Genomic DNA, 14,299 nt, shown 5'->3' on the forward strand with positions numbered 1-14,299 from the left:
TTCCTATGACGGATTTGAGAAATTTTTTCACATTTTTAGGTAAAGAATTTTTCTCCAATTATTTTATTGAATCATGACTCCAGATATAATGAGAGGTAAAGTAAGACATAGTGTTTTTTGAAAAAAAATAATAATAAAAGTTTCTTTATATAACATTTTCAATTCAAGATAGAAATTTTGGCAACCGTTGTTTAACAGATGTTGTGAGGTGCTAACCCTTCACATATAAATGATTTCCGAACTCAACTCTAGCTTTTGTAAATTCCTTTTTGTCTATTTTTTAAAAAATTTTGTTTATTTCATGGTGACTTCTTTCTTTTTTGAAAAATTTATCCCTTTTGAAGATGTTAGGCGCTATTGTTTTGAGCACATGTTGAGAGGCTATAAAGTAATTTCAAGGTTTTGAAGTCTTGTACTTATTATAGTTATCAATTTTTTTATTTTTGTAAGTTGACCGTAGTTTGTGGAGGGATGAATAGTCATCTTACTTTGTTGGAGTGAATATTGCTGTATCTATTGAAAGTTGAGTAGTGTATACAAATATTACATTACTTTTATTATATGTACATAAATATAGTTGGTCAACCACGTGTGGACCAATTTTTTTTTTAATAAAACAACGATGACGTTTTATTGTTACACGAAAACAAATATTTAATGACTGCAAACTACTTTAATGTCGATCCCTGACCAACATTGAAGAATGTGTTATAAAGATATTTAATATAGGTCAAAAACCAACATTAAAAGCGATCGATATTAAACACTTTTAATATCACCTACTTCAATATCGGTCACCCATTCGACAATGCTATAATGTCAAGTTCCTAATTTTGTACTAATGAAGAGGTATGTTTTAACGAGTTGAACATCAGTATCATTTAACAATACTTTTGCAGGTAGGGTAAGTGTAATCAATACTTATTAGTGGTATATTAAACTAAAAAGAAGAAGTTTAAGTATTATTGCACATATAACACATTACAACTCCAATCCCCTCCCACACCTGACACCCACTTCTAAATTCTTTAAACAAGAAAAAAGAAACATAGCCAAAAAAAAAAAAAAAAAAAAAAAAAAGTAAAGTACAAAACAAACTTAGAAGAAAGCACTCACAAGACCACACTTTACAATACAATATAGCTTATGGCACATTGGCTTTGGCCAAACACTTCTTTTGAAACCATACTTTTACAAAACACAACCTTTATTATTATTATTATTATTATTATTATTATTATTATTATTATTAATATTATTATTATTATTATTATTTATTTAAGTGATAGTAATTAGCTCATGAAATGAACAATATTATTGTGGAAATTATAGGAGGTTTAATTTAGCATATATGGTGATGCTTCTTTCCATGAGTCTCTTCATCTTGCTCCTTTGCCTCTTCTTTCTCATGGTGCTCATGAAATGCAAAGCCACCAGCTCCGATGGCGGCGACCGCCGCTATCTCCTCCTCTAACTTGTGCCTGTGCCCATGCTCTGAGTCCTCCTTTGCCTCATGCTTCTCATACGATCTCAGCGAGAGTGAGAGGTGCAGTCCGTTTGATGAGAGTGAGATTTCTGTGAAGAAGGGTTCTGCAACTGGTATGTATCTTCTCTCTTTGTTGTTTAAAGTTTCAAAGTATGCCTGTAATTTTTTGTTAATGCATAACTTGTCTATTTGATTGTGAATGCGTTAATTCTATCACAATGAGTTTGGAACGATCTTGCTTCCACTCAGAGGTACTCTTTGATAAGAGTTCCTTCAAGTAGGATTATGATCAAGATCATTAGAGGGATCAGTGGTACTTAAGGATTTAGATGTAATTACAGAGGCAAAATAGTAATTTAACCTAGTTGTACTTACGAGCAATTTGTGAAGGGTCATCGTACTGTTGATTGGTTATATCCAATAGACACATAAATATATTTGTAGTACGAAGAGTGTAACTGTCGGTTTTTAGTAGAGTACTTGACAATTAACGGATGGTGAATAATGTAATTAAAGAGTTTAATTAATTATTCATGTAACGTTAGAGCTTCAAGCTATAGGTCTATGAGGTCCCCTTGGTAGCTCAAAAGGATTTAGTTGAGAATCAGTTTTTGGATTAATTTGAATTGTTCAAATTAATAGAGGGATTTAATTATATATGATATAATTAAATTATTTCAATTATATATGATATAATTGTCATAATATATTTGATACATTATAGCTTAATGGGAGGAAATAAATATTTGAATGAGATTCAAATATTTTTTCTATGAATGAGATTCATAGTTGTTAAATTTAATATAAATGAGATTTATATTAAATTTCATATTATAGAGAAAAGAAACTATAGTTTATATTGTATATGATACAATATTAAAACTATAGGTTATATGTTATGTTTGATATAATATAATATATATATATATAATATGATAAGTTAGTTATCATATTTATATTTATATTATTATTATTATTTGAATAATAAGGAAGAGAGTTACAACTCCCTTCTCCATCTTTTCTCTCCACCCCCTTTAGTGGGGTGGTTATTCTTTATGGTAAGAAGAATAAAAGAAAATCGTTTTCTTTTTCTTCATCAACGTTGGTGTTAAATGATTGAGAAAGTTTACAGAAAGGTTTTGTATCTTTGAGTGTTCATGTGTAAAGCTCTCAATCTTCTTCCTCCACTTAAACTTTCCCTCTAAACCAAAATAGTCAGAGGCCACCACTCCTGGGTTCTCACCCTGAGAATACCAAGGTGACACTGTGATAGTTTTCGGGTTTTGGTTTGAGATAAATTCTTGAAGAAGGTCTTTAAGTTGTACGTGACTGTTCGAGGGAGGATTCATGAAGAAAAAGGTCTTCAAAGGTGAAATTTTTGAAATCGTTTTTCTTGAATAGCATGCTGTAATTTAATTTAAATGCATATCTATTTGTATGTTTACTGTAAACTTTGTATTCAATAATTAAAGGAATTTGGTCCATCCGTTTCCGTTCAAGGTTCTCTTCATAGAGTTCCTTCAAAACCCACGGAAGACACTGCATGATGTGTTGACACATATCTTTCACCCACTTACTATAAACTACTTCTCTCATCCACCTTGATCTTGACCCATACAAACACTTTCTGAATGGAGGTCATTCCCAGGGTGACACGAAGCATCATATGAATCTCTCGGTGTAAACTTTCTAGGGACGTGAGAGTTGAAATCAATATATCATATATTTGATTTTACATTGAACAACTTCCCCTCATTCACCTTGATATTAACTTATGCAAACACTTTTCGAATGGAGGTCACGCCCAGAGTGACACGAAGTGTCGCATGAATCTCACGGTGTGAAATTCTTAAGATGTGAGAATCAAAATCAAAACATTGTTGGGATTGGTGCCCTAATTCTCCTAGAGTCTCGTAGTTTGTAAATTGTACACATTGTTATGAATAAAATAAGAGTTATTTTATTTGACATTTACTCATATCCAATAAACAAAACTCCATGGTTATTGTATGTAAACTTAATCATGTATCTGAGATATACAAGTGGATCATGCCTTAAGTGATAACCTAAAAAGGTCTGTAGTATAAGGATTAACATGGGATACCTGATCCTGGTGACACTACAGATACTGCCCACTTTGTAGAGGTTTGCAAGTGTTGTGAACTACTACAGATGGTAGATCCTGACCACTCATGTAGAGACATGCGAGCGGGGATGTCCTATACAAAGAGTTTGTATAAGCCCGGGCCATGAGATGACTAGTCTCTGTATATAACGTCGTTGATACTTGAGACTTACATCTCACCTAAATAATCATAGGTGACATGACCTCAATCCTGAGTGTTTTAGGAACTCCTACTTTTGAGGACGGTCCTTTGATTAGTATGGGTGAGAGTGGCCAGATTGCCAACTCAACATGCCTACCTTTTTTAGGATTTGTCTGATTTGGGAGCTGGGAACTCGGTTACAAAAGATGGAATTCACTCCTTCCTCAAAGCAAGGGTAAGTAGATAGATTGCTCCCTTAAGGGCTGATTCCAAATCTTGAACATAGTAGCCACAGCTTCTCTTTGGAAGAGAGGACTTAATCATAGTAGGATTATGACTTATGTTCATTTGAGAGATCAATGGTACTTAAGGAGTTAGATGTAACTATAAAGGTATACGGTTATTGGCCCAACTGTACTTACGAGTGATCTGTGAAGGGTTATCACACTATTGATTGGTTGATATGGACATATAATATATCTGTGGTAAGGAGAGTTCAACTGTCAGTCTTTAGTGGAGTGTCTGGTAGTTGTTAACGGATGGTAGATCCCGTACTAAAAAGTTTAGTAAGTTATTTACGTACCGTTGGAGCTTCGATCTACAAGTCCATAAGGTCCCATTGGTAGCTCAATGGATTCAAGTTGAAAATCAGTTCTTGGTGCTGGTTTGAAATGTTCAAATTGACAAGAGGAATTTCGATTATATATGATATGATCGGTGTGATGTATGAGATACATCAAGTGGAGGATTAATGTAAATGAGATTTACATTAAGTGCCATAGAATAGAAAAAGAACTATGGTTTATATGTTTCACGAGATGAAATATTAAAACTATAGGTTATAAATATAGTATGGTAAGTTGGTTATCATATATATTTATAATAATATTAATTATTTGATAATTATTTATTTTTCTCTAATAACCAACTGAGTGGGAAGTTATTGGTAGTTTTCATGGTAACCGTGAGATAAAAGGAAAAATGTTTTCCTAAATTTAGGATGATTAAAATTTGAGATTTTTTATTCTTGAAAAAAAAAACTCACGGAATCGTTGTAAAGTGAATAAGATTCACTAAATGATAGCTGAAAAGAGACTAAACGATCATGGAGTGACACTACACGATAGTTCACTCAGCTGGCCATTAGCTAAACGATCGCGAAGCATTTGTTAAATGATTGGGCATTCATCTATACGATAGACCTTGTCATCTCCCACTTCCTCAATTGTTTACACGATTTTTATTCCTCCAGTCTCTTCATCTAACCAAGTCCACACAAAGCCCACATTTCTGGATTCTCACACCGAGAATACCAAGGTAGCCATTGTGGTGGTGTCGTACTCAACTCGACTAAGTCAAGGTTTTTGGAGGTTGTTCGCAGTGTTCGTGATCTTGGAGATCGTTGTGTTCGAGTTCGCTGTTGATTGTGCTATGTTCGATCGTTCATGTGTTGCTAGCTTGGAGCCGAAACAAGTGTTCGTGATCGAGGGAGTTTGAACATGAGTCTTCAAAGGTATGATACTTTATCCCTTGATCTTATTGAAAGCATGTTGTAATTTCGTATTATGCATGACCAGTTAGTTTCTATTTGTGACTGGAATTGTTTATGTTCAAATACAAATGTAATTTGAAACGATCATTCCACTACTCATGGAAATCTTCATATCCGATTTCCTTTAAAAATCACTTTTGATTTTACTGTGAACAACTTCCCCTATTCACCATAATCTTGATTTATGTAAACACTTTCTGAATGGAGGTCACTCCCAGGGTGACACGAAGCGAAACATGAATCTCGATTGTGAACTTTTAGGGACGTAAGAGCTAAAAATAACATATCACATATGTTATTAATCTCCCACTGAAGCGTTTATTAAATTTCCACTAAAGTGTTCTAATAACATATCATATATGCTATTAAACTCCCACTGAAGTGTCTTAACATTTATTTGGGTATATCTTTACTCAGGTTTGTTCTGGCTAATTAAACAACATAAGTTTAGATGTTTATCCAAGTATAATGTTTATATTCAGATTTAACCTACGATGTCTAGGTGATGAATCAGTTTTAAAACCTCAAATCACTCACGCCTTGCTCATAAAACTAGTTAACAACGCTCAATTATTCGGCCATAATACCCAGGTAGGAGGTGTTCCGTAGACCGTCAACTTAAATACCTCCAGCCTTAGACAGGATTAACCTACGTGAGCATGCAACTTATTTGTTATGGGTTTTAAATGTCTAACCCAACTTTATAACAACTTATAAAACTTTAGACATGGTGTACATCCATAACATACATCAGATATCTCATGATTTAATATAACACTTATATTAAAACATCTGAAACCTTAAACATGCATGTTATATATTATAGCACCTTATAATATACTTTCAATGCATGTAACATGCTTCCTATGGTGGGATTTTAAATCTATATGACATATTATATGCACATACAAGATTTATTTAATTATAACATACACTACATGAATAAATAATTAAACAGAAACTGATATGGTTTAGTTTTGACATTCTCAAACAAACAAAGGTCTAATTATTACAATAATAACCAAAACTGGATCTAAAACACTTTTGGATCGCTTGAATCGCCCTGAATCTGGACCCGAACCGGACCTCCATTGCTCAAAATTGGGCTGAATCGAACAAAAAACCATTGAGTACCATCAAGCGCCGAGTACCATCGAGCATGCCATCAAGCATCGAGTATGTCATCGAGCATCGATTATGCCGGTTGAGTTTGGCATATCTGCTTATCTTCCGAGCATGCCATCGAGCATTGAGTATACCGATTGAGTTTGACATATCTGCTTCTCTTCCTAGCAAATTAACAAATGGTAAACAACCCACACTATTCACACTATTGTATTTTCTTGTCACCGCAAGAAGAAAACAGGAAATAACATAGAAATTAAAATTACATGGAAATCTCCAAACTTGAAAAAAAAACCACAAACCAAAAAAAAAACAATATGTAAAAATTTGTTACAATCGCACCAAATAATTCTCTCCCAACCTCAATTACGATAACACTCCTTTAAACCAGTCACCTTTAAAGTTTTTGACTACACACACCTTTTTCAACTCTCAAACTAGAGAATATAAAAGAAATTTAATTAGAGTTAGCATACTAAGTTTAAAATGTTTCTAACTGGGCGACTAAAAATTAAGACCATACTCTTTTTATAGACTTGGAGTCCATCCTCATTCTTCAATTTAACCAATATGAAAATTTTCAATTCCAATAACTTTTCAAAATCTGAACAATTCTAAACATGAAATTAGGTTTTAAGATGAAAATAAAGATTTGTATAATCAATTACTTCTTTAATTTGCTCTTTACTCGACCCACGTGAAAAAAAAAATAATGGCTATGATTAAGAGTCACATTATCACCTTTTTTGGAAAGATTTTTTTTGCTTCCCTTCAAAGAGATGTCTCATTTAGTTTGTTAAGTTTCATTTTCAATAAGTGAACAGTATTTTTTTCCCCAACAATTCTCAGCCAAATTATCCCCCTAATTTCCCACTTAAATATTGAAGATTAATTCTATATTCATTACATTGAATTTATCCCTAAATTAAAAATCACATCACTTATTTAATTAATTTAATACTTTTAAAACCTTTTTTTAAAAAAATATTCCTCAAATTCAATCCAAGTGATTAATAGAAGAAAGGAATAACATTAGGAAAAATAAAAAATAAAAAGAACAAAAAATTCTCTTTGCAAGATTCATCAACAACAATGATTTGTCTTTTGAATCATTTTTTAGAATCAAGCATATCGTTTTTATAATTATATTCGAAATGTTTTGTACTATAAATTTAGAAAATTGATATATTTTTGTATGGTCACAATTTTAATCAGTTATATAAACTTTATTTTTTAAGAGGGAGAAAATTATAATTAACTTGTGGTACATGAGTACAGGCATTGTGATGTACTTTTTTTGGTTGATTGGCTTTGTCACATTCCATGAAGAGAATGACAATAATGATTCTCTTAAGAAAATATTGACATTTTCACACATAATTATAAAAATTTATATTCATCTCAATTTTCCCATTGATATATCACCATTTTTTTGTTTATACATATCACAGTAATTACAAAAATTACAAGTTGATTTATCAAATACTTACAAAACTTATGATCAAATATTGTACATGTGACTTCAAATATTTATTTATATGAGTCGATAACACGTATGATGTTTGTGAAATTTACAGCTTTATTTTAGTACATAAGAAAATTTAAATATTGTAATTAATGAAATAATTATTTATATTGTTTTACCCAAAAGAGACAAAATAAGAATTTATGAAAATTTTAAAGGTAAAAGGCGCAGGTTCAAACATAGCTCTATTATTAGATGTCGTGAATTTTTCATTTCTATTATCTATATCACATTCCACACATGAAAAGATATACACTTCAACCCGAATAGCTGTAATGGGACAAAGAACAGTAGTGTCTGCTCAAACATATCTCCACTTTTAGATTGTGATGTTTAATATCTATCTATAGATTAGATCATACTTATACACAAAAGAATATACCAATTTGTTGTGTAAACCACTCCAACCTGAATATGATTGTTCTTTCAATACATCTCCACCATTTGATTAGTTTTATTTTTATAGTCTAGATCATATCCATCTATGAAAAGATGACTGACTTCGATTTGAATAATTGTAAGAAAAAAGTATGAATTATTAAAAAACCGTAAAAGTAAAATGAAAATATAAAGATTCTCTCTTCGTAAAAATCATCCCTTCCATAAATATATAAAAATACATGTTTATATTAGTATTTTGTTAAATAATTATTAATCTAATGATAATGACTAAAATAAATGTTTGGTAATTGGTCTGCCAATGAGCACTAGAAATAACAAAAAAACCAAAAAATGCATGGAAAGATATTGATTTTAAGTTCCTTTAATTTGGTAGTTTGCCTTTCTCCTTTGGTTAAGAGAAAGAGAAAGAAGTATATGGGTGGAATTGCCTTTCTCAAATAAAATCCATCATTCAATGGTATCCCATTTATTAAATTATATCTTATAAAAGACACATTTCTACTCACCAAACCACATTAAATTCAATTAATTGTATAACCCTATTCTATTTTAATTATGTGTACTAATCAAGTTTATTTGATAACAACGTATCATATCTTAAATCAATTTAAAAATTTTCATTATATCTTTTGATCGACCGAGTCTAAACATAATCCAATTATCATTCATCATATATATCGGATGTTTAAGTCTATATATCAACTTAAATATAATCCGATTAGTTAAATTTTAAATTTTATTACGGAAGCTATTAATTTTAAAAATGATAAAATAGCTTGTCCCATTAAAATATGGTAAATATTTAAATTAATCAACACAAGATTATGAATTTTGACTTTCAAGGACAAAAAACCCATGTGTTCTCCATTTATTATTTTTTATTGCCCACAGAATCCAAATGATCTTTTCTTAATCCATAGTCTAATTTTCTTGAAAATAAAATTCCTTTTTTTTTTTTTTAAATAAGATAACTTTTGTTGAGTAAAACTAGATAACAAATATACATCTATATATACTTTAATTGAACAACCACATATTAAACTTTATGAATTAAAATAATACCTAGTCTATTGAAAATGTATTTAATGGTTAGATTTGGTTGCAATTTAAATAAAAATAATATGAACTTTAATCTATAATATGCCCATGTGTACTAACGACCATGACAAGTCATATAGTATCGTTATGATAAACTTTAATTTATTAACATGAAATATTTTTCAGTTTATTTTGATTTTTTTAATTGATCTCAATATTAAACGTTATTTAAATAAAATCCAAACAAAAACCAACCACCATAACTATTAAATACATGTGCAAGTATTAAGTATGCCTTGTTGGTGAAGCAACTCGACAACGATCATCAATGTCAAAACATTTATCTATAATGGGATGATATTTAAAGTTACCATGGCATAAAAATGTCACTAATAAATTTACTAATTATATGTTTAAGTTAACGAAAGAGATGAAAATATACTTAAATAATTCTAAATAGCATATTAAATAAATTTTCACAATCACATTTGTTCTTGCTCGAGTCGGAGATTGAAATCTTTATTTACATATTTATTGTACAAAAAGTTGAATCTAAAGACTTGTAGAGAATTTGTAAACAATAAATTTAATGAAAATGATGTTGTATTTCATGCTAGTAGATTCAGAAGTTGGATTTTAATTTAAACAATGGTTTAAAATATTGATACTATATATTCACAAATCATAAAAACTAATTGCAGTCACTCACTAATATTTAATTGACAATAAATTATTATTAATTTAATTATGAATATGATTTACGTTGAAAATTATATAATTATTATTTTGTAATACATTACATAATACATATTATAAATTTTTAAAAAATGAAATGAAGTTTAAGATAATTATTTTAAATGACAAAACTACTAGAAATATTTTTAAATATAGCAAAAAATGTCATTGTTTATCACTAACTAATAGATATTTATGAGTATCTATCACTAATAAAAAATGACATTTTGCTACATTCTTAAATAAGTTGGCTCATTTTTTTATATTTGAAAACACAAATTTGGTAACAGTATAAAATAAAATATGAATTCTCTGCCAAACCGCTCTAAATTTCTCAAAATTTGCAAATTAAGCGGTTATTTATCATACATAATTTGTAATTCAACAACTAATTATATTAATTAGTGTATAATCCAGATTATTACTAATAAAAACTGCTAACAAATAAAGAATATTTATGTGCAAATGAAAACAAAATGTAAACCCTTGAAATCAGGTAATTTCATCTACGGTTATCGAGATCTCACCTTGGCCGCTAGCCGATGAATTTCCGGCGGGTGGGTTACCGGCTTCAGCTTCCGCCGATTCAGAAGCCGACTGTTGTTCGAGCAGTGATTGACGACATGTCGGACACGACGAGTGGGAAGCCAACCAGGTATCGATACATCGAACGTGAAATCCATGGTTACATTTGGGGAGTACTTTGATTTTCTCACCGGCGATGAAATCTCCGAGGCAAATAGGGCAATCCGTTTCTCGTATCTTTAGACCCGATTCCGACCCGTATACGGCGACTGGAATTTGGCGTAATGCGCTTTTCTTCAGCCCTGTAGCGGCGAGGCGCGAGGCTGTGCCGCCGCCTGTCTCGAAGGCGAACCGCCGGCTACAGCGAAGTGCGCAACGGACAATCGAATTCAGTCCTAAAGCGAAAATCAGGGCGCAGAGTAACGCAGCAAGAATTATCACCATGTTCGTGTCGAAATTGGCTTCGTTGCTATATGAATTTCGCGTTCTGCTTCCATTGGACGGCGCCGCCGTGGTGTCGGCGTCGAGGAGGAGGCGGTGGGGACGGGGACGGTGATGATTGGACTCCATCGTCATAGGAGATGCTAATTACTTCAAAACAACAACAGGACTGATTCTGTCAGGTAATTTTACTTTTAGATCTTGAACCTGTTTGATGAAATTCCACAGTGAAACTTGATAATTCAGAACCCTATAATTCTTTGAAGAGTGATCACAAGCGAGATTGAAAGTAGACAATTCATATCCGCTCATGTACCAATCAAATCCTTGTGTTCTCTGTTCCCACCTTCTAGCTCTTTCTTCTCCGGACCTTAATCAAAGCTCAATTGTAAAAAAGGGGCTTTGCTTTGATTCTTCCTGATCTGCCTTCGACTAGAAAGGACGATTAATGATGATTCTTTGAGAGTTAAATCAAACAGCTTTTAGGATTCTAAAGAAGTTTCAAAGCATCTTACTACTCACTCAAGAAACTAAAATACAAGAGAAGGTCAAAGAATAGTATCCATGGCTGCAAAAAGCTTGGTTTCCCATGGCGGACCTTCTGAGAGAAACCAGGATAAAACATCAAAAGAACTGAAAACCCAAGCCCCCTGTTAGAAACTGAGAACTCCCAGAAAGAATTTTCTTCTGGTGGCCAAACAAGAGAGGAGGAAGAAGATTATAGAGGGGAGGTGGGGGTATTTGAATAGAAGTAAAAGAGAGATTTTTAGTAGAATTAGAATATGGACAAGAAAATTAACAGCAAAAGATGGGTATATTATACATAAAGCTTAAAGAGGGTGAGATGGGCTAGATAATAATTAGAAGAAAATGGGATTGCATTATTAATTGAGAAGAAATGAACAGAGACAAAAATTACCCTGTAATGGTACCTGATCCCTGACTAATCAAAGATTAGACAATATAAATAAATGCTGATTCTGAGCACAAAATCTTTCTATTACTCTTCCATTTTCCCCCCCTTCTTTCTTTCAGCTTCAAAAGTTAAAGTAAGCTGTCACTTTGGTTTTGAACCAGTGGCAAATGCTCCAGCCAAAAGCTTTGTCTGGGTAAGATTTGATGTCCTAGGTTGGTTCATATGGTTTTTTAAGTTTACAATGCCTTTCCTTCCCTCACTTTAGTCAGTAATGGCCTTAATTGACATAGTACTTTGGTTCTTGTATTTTGGGTTCATTCCAATTATAGTTGTAGTTGTACATCTTTCAAATAGTCAAATTTAGTCTTTTACTTACTTTATATGGTAAGTGATCAAATAAAAGCAACAACATCCTTAAAAAAAATTAATTAAAAAGAAAGAGAGATGAATATGTTAACAAAACTTATAGATAATGCTAATGTAGACCAAAATATTTACAATATGGTAGGTTTGGCTTCACTTTCTTCAAATTAAAGGTTCTCAATAGATGGAAGAATTCTTACTTGTCATTATTAAAAGGAAAAAGGGATGATGTAACTGATTATCTTAGAAGTGAGTTAACTATTACTTCATTGGAGAATATAAAAGTTGTATAAAATAGTTAAATTTATGGTGCTATGCAACTTTCTTTGTGATGTGTTTACATTGAACAAAGTTGTATCAATTCTTCGGTGTGCTAATTCATTTGTGCATTATATATTGACTTTCCTAGTTGGTTCGGTTGTTAGAGGCTTACAAACTTGATTGTTCTGTTGTTGCCCATGGACTTGTTAGTTCTAATCAGTAAAATTTTCCTTGTCTAAAAAATAAAGAAAAACAAAAACAAACAAACAAAAACAAGTGGTATGAATCGAACGAGCTTGGAGAGTCATACTCACTGATTGTCCTCCTTAATTTAACTATTAGACATTGAAGTGAAATTTTCCATAGAAGGGCAGTTTAAGTTCTATAAATTTTAAGATTTAAAATAAATGGTAACACTTTTTTACTTTATTTTGTAGCAAAATTGTGAGAGGCAATTGAGTTTATTGGATGGATGATCTAAATTTTGGGAAAAAAATGAGATTTGTCCCACTTTGTTTTTTGTTTTTTGTTTTTTTTTAACCATGTTCTAACGTCAAATTCTGTGAAATTATCAAAAATGAAATTTGTACACATGGAATGGGCGTTCTTGCTCTTGCAGTCCCTTTCCTCTCACAGATTGCTCTCTTCTCTCCCTTTCTCTCACAATCTCGCTCTTTGGTCTTGTTCTGCAATGTAATTTGAAAAGAGGGAGAGAAGAAGAAGACAATGACGATCGGAGCTGCTCGTATAGATTCATCGGAGCTGGTGGTGGTCTTGTTGATGTTGGTCACACCGGAGAAAAAGAATACTAGAGGAAGAAGAAGAAGAAGAAATAAGAGTAATTTTGTAAAATTGCAGATGGATGAGATAACGAAAGGCCAAAATTCTTAAGTTTACAAAAGTAGGGTAAATTTTACTTTGGACCTTGAGAATGAGTTTTTTAATCAACTTTCTCAACGTAATTTAAGGGGGAAAGGATGATCTAGAATCTTCTTTTCAAATCTAAAATTGTATATGAAAAACATGTGGAAATATAAGATCAATAATGATAATATTGGTAAAGTTAACATGCCAACGAAGATAGCTGGAATTTTTGTAATAGAAGTATATAATGGGATAATAATGACTTAGTTGACAAAGTTTAATGGTAAATTTGAGTATAGCTCAATTGATTAGGACATCATATATTCTCGACCAAGAGATTGACATTTGATAGGTAATTGAACTATAAAAGAAACTAAATTTTGATTATTTTTTTTTTTTGGTCATTTAAAAGTTAAATTCTCTCCGCTGTCTAACTTTTAAGAAATAAATAGAAAGAAGATAAATTTATTATGTGATTGTGACATGCAAATTACTTTCTTAAAGATGATTCCATGCCTTTTGAAACATTATTTTGCTACAAGAGTTTATACAATGTGTAACTTGTAAGGTTCATCAATTGCAAGGTTTTGGTAAGCATCTACTCATGGAAATTAAAAAAAGAAAAAAGAAAAAAATCAAGAGATTTTATCTAATGAAAAAAAAATAAAAATAAAATGGCCTGTGAAGTGAGAAGACAAAAATCAGATAAGGATAAAGGAAGTCAAAAAGTTCTGAGGGCTATTACTTCCTCAAGTTTACAAGTCTTGAATGTTCCAAAACTTGAATAACAATGATTCTA

At 31.6% G+C, this 14,299-nt stretch overlaps 1 protein-coding gene across 1 annotated transcript; it reads right to left on the bottom strand.

Annotated features, from left to right (window-relative positions):
- Positions 1-6,246: 6,246 nt before the first annotated feature.
- Positions 6,247-13,628, bottom strand: LOC120075828 (RING-H2 finger protein ATL74-like). The gene is made up of 2 exons (XM_039029516.2): positions 10,658-13,628; positions 6,247-6,594 (listed from the first exon to the last, which is right to left on the bottom strand). Exons 1-2 carry the CDS (start codon positions 11,229-11,231, stop codon positions 6,401-6,403), a joined length of 768 nt encoding a protein of 255 aa, XP_038885444.1. The 5' UTR covers positions 11,232-13,628; the 3' UTR covers positions 6,247-6,400.
- Between the last annotated feature and the right edge of the window lie 671 nt (positions 13,629-14,299).

Source organism: Benincasa hispida, chromosome 4, assembly GCF_027475165.1.
Source record: "Benincasa hispida cultivar pf3 chromosome 4, pf3_genome.v1.1, whole genome shotgun sequence".
NCBI classification, from domain to species: domain Eukaryota; kingdom Viridiplantae; phylum Streptophyta; class Magnoliopsida; order Cucurbitales; family Cucurbitaceae; genus Benincasa; species Benincasa hispida.

What these genes read in the sequence shown, in the direction of transcription:
- LOC120075828 (XM_039029516.2), bottom strand. Translation starts at nt 11,231, where the DNA reads ATGACGATGGAGTCCAATCATCACCGTCCCCGTCCCCACCGCCTCCTC. An exon ending in TTCATCGGCTAGCGGCCAAG is followed by an intron (nt 6,595 to 10,657) that starts GTGAGATCTCGA and finishes TTAATTTGCTAG; the next exon opens with GAAGAGAAGCAGATATGTCA.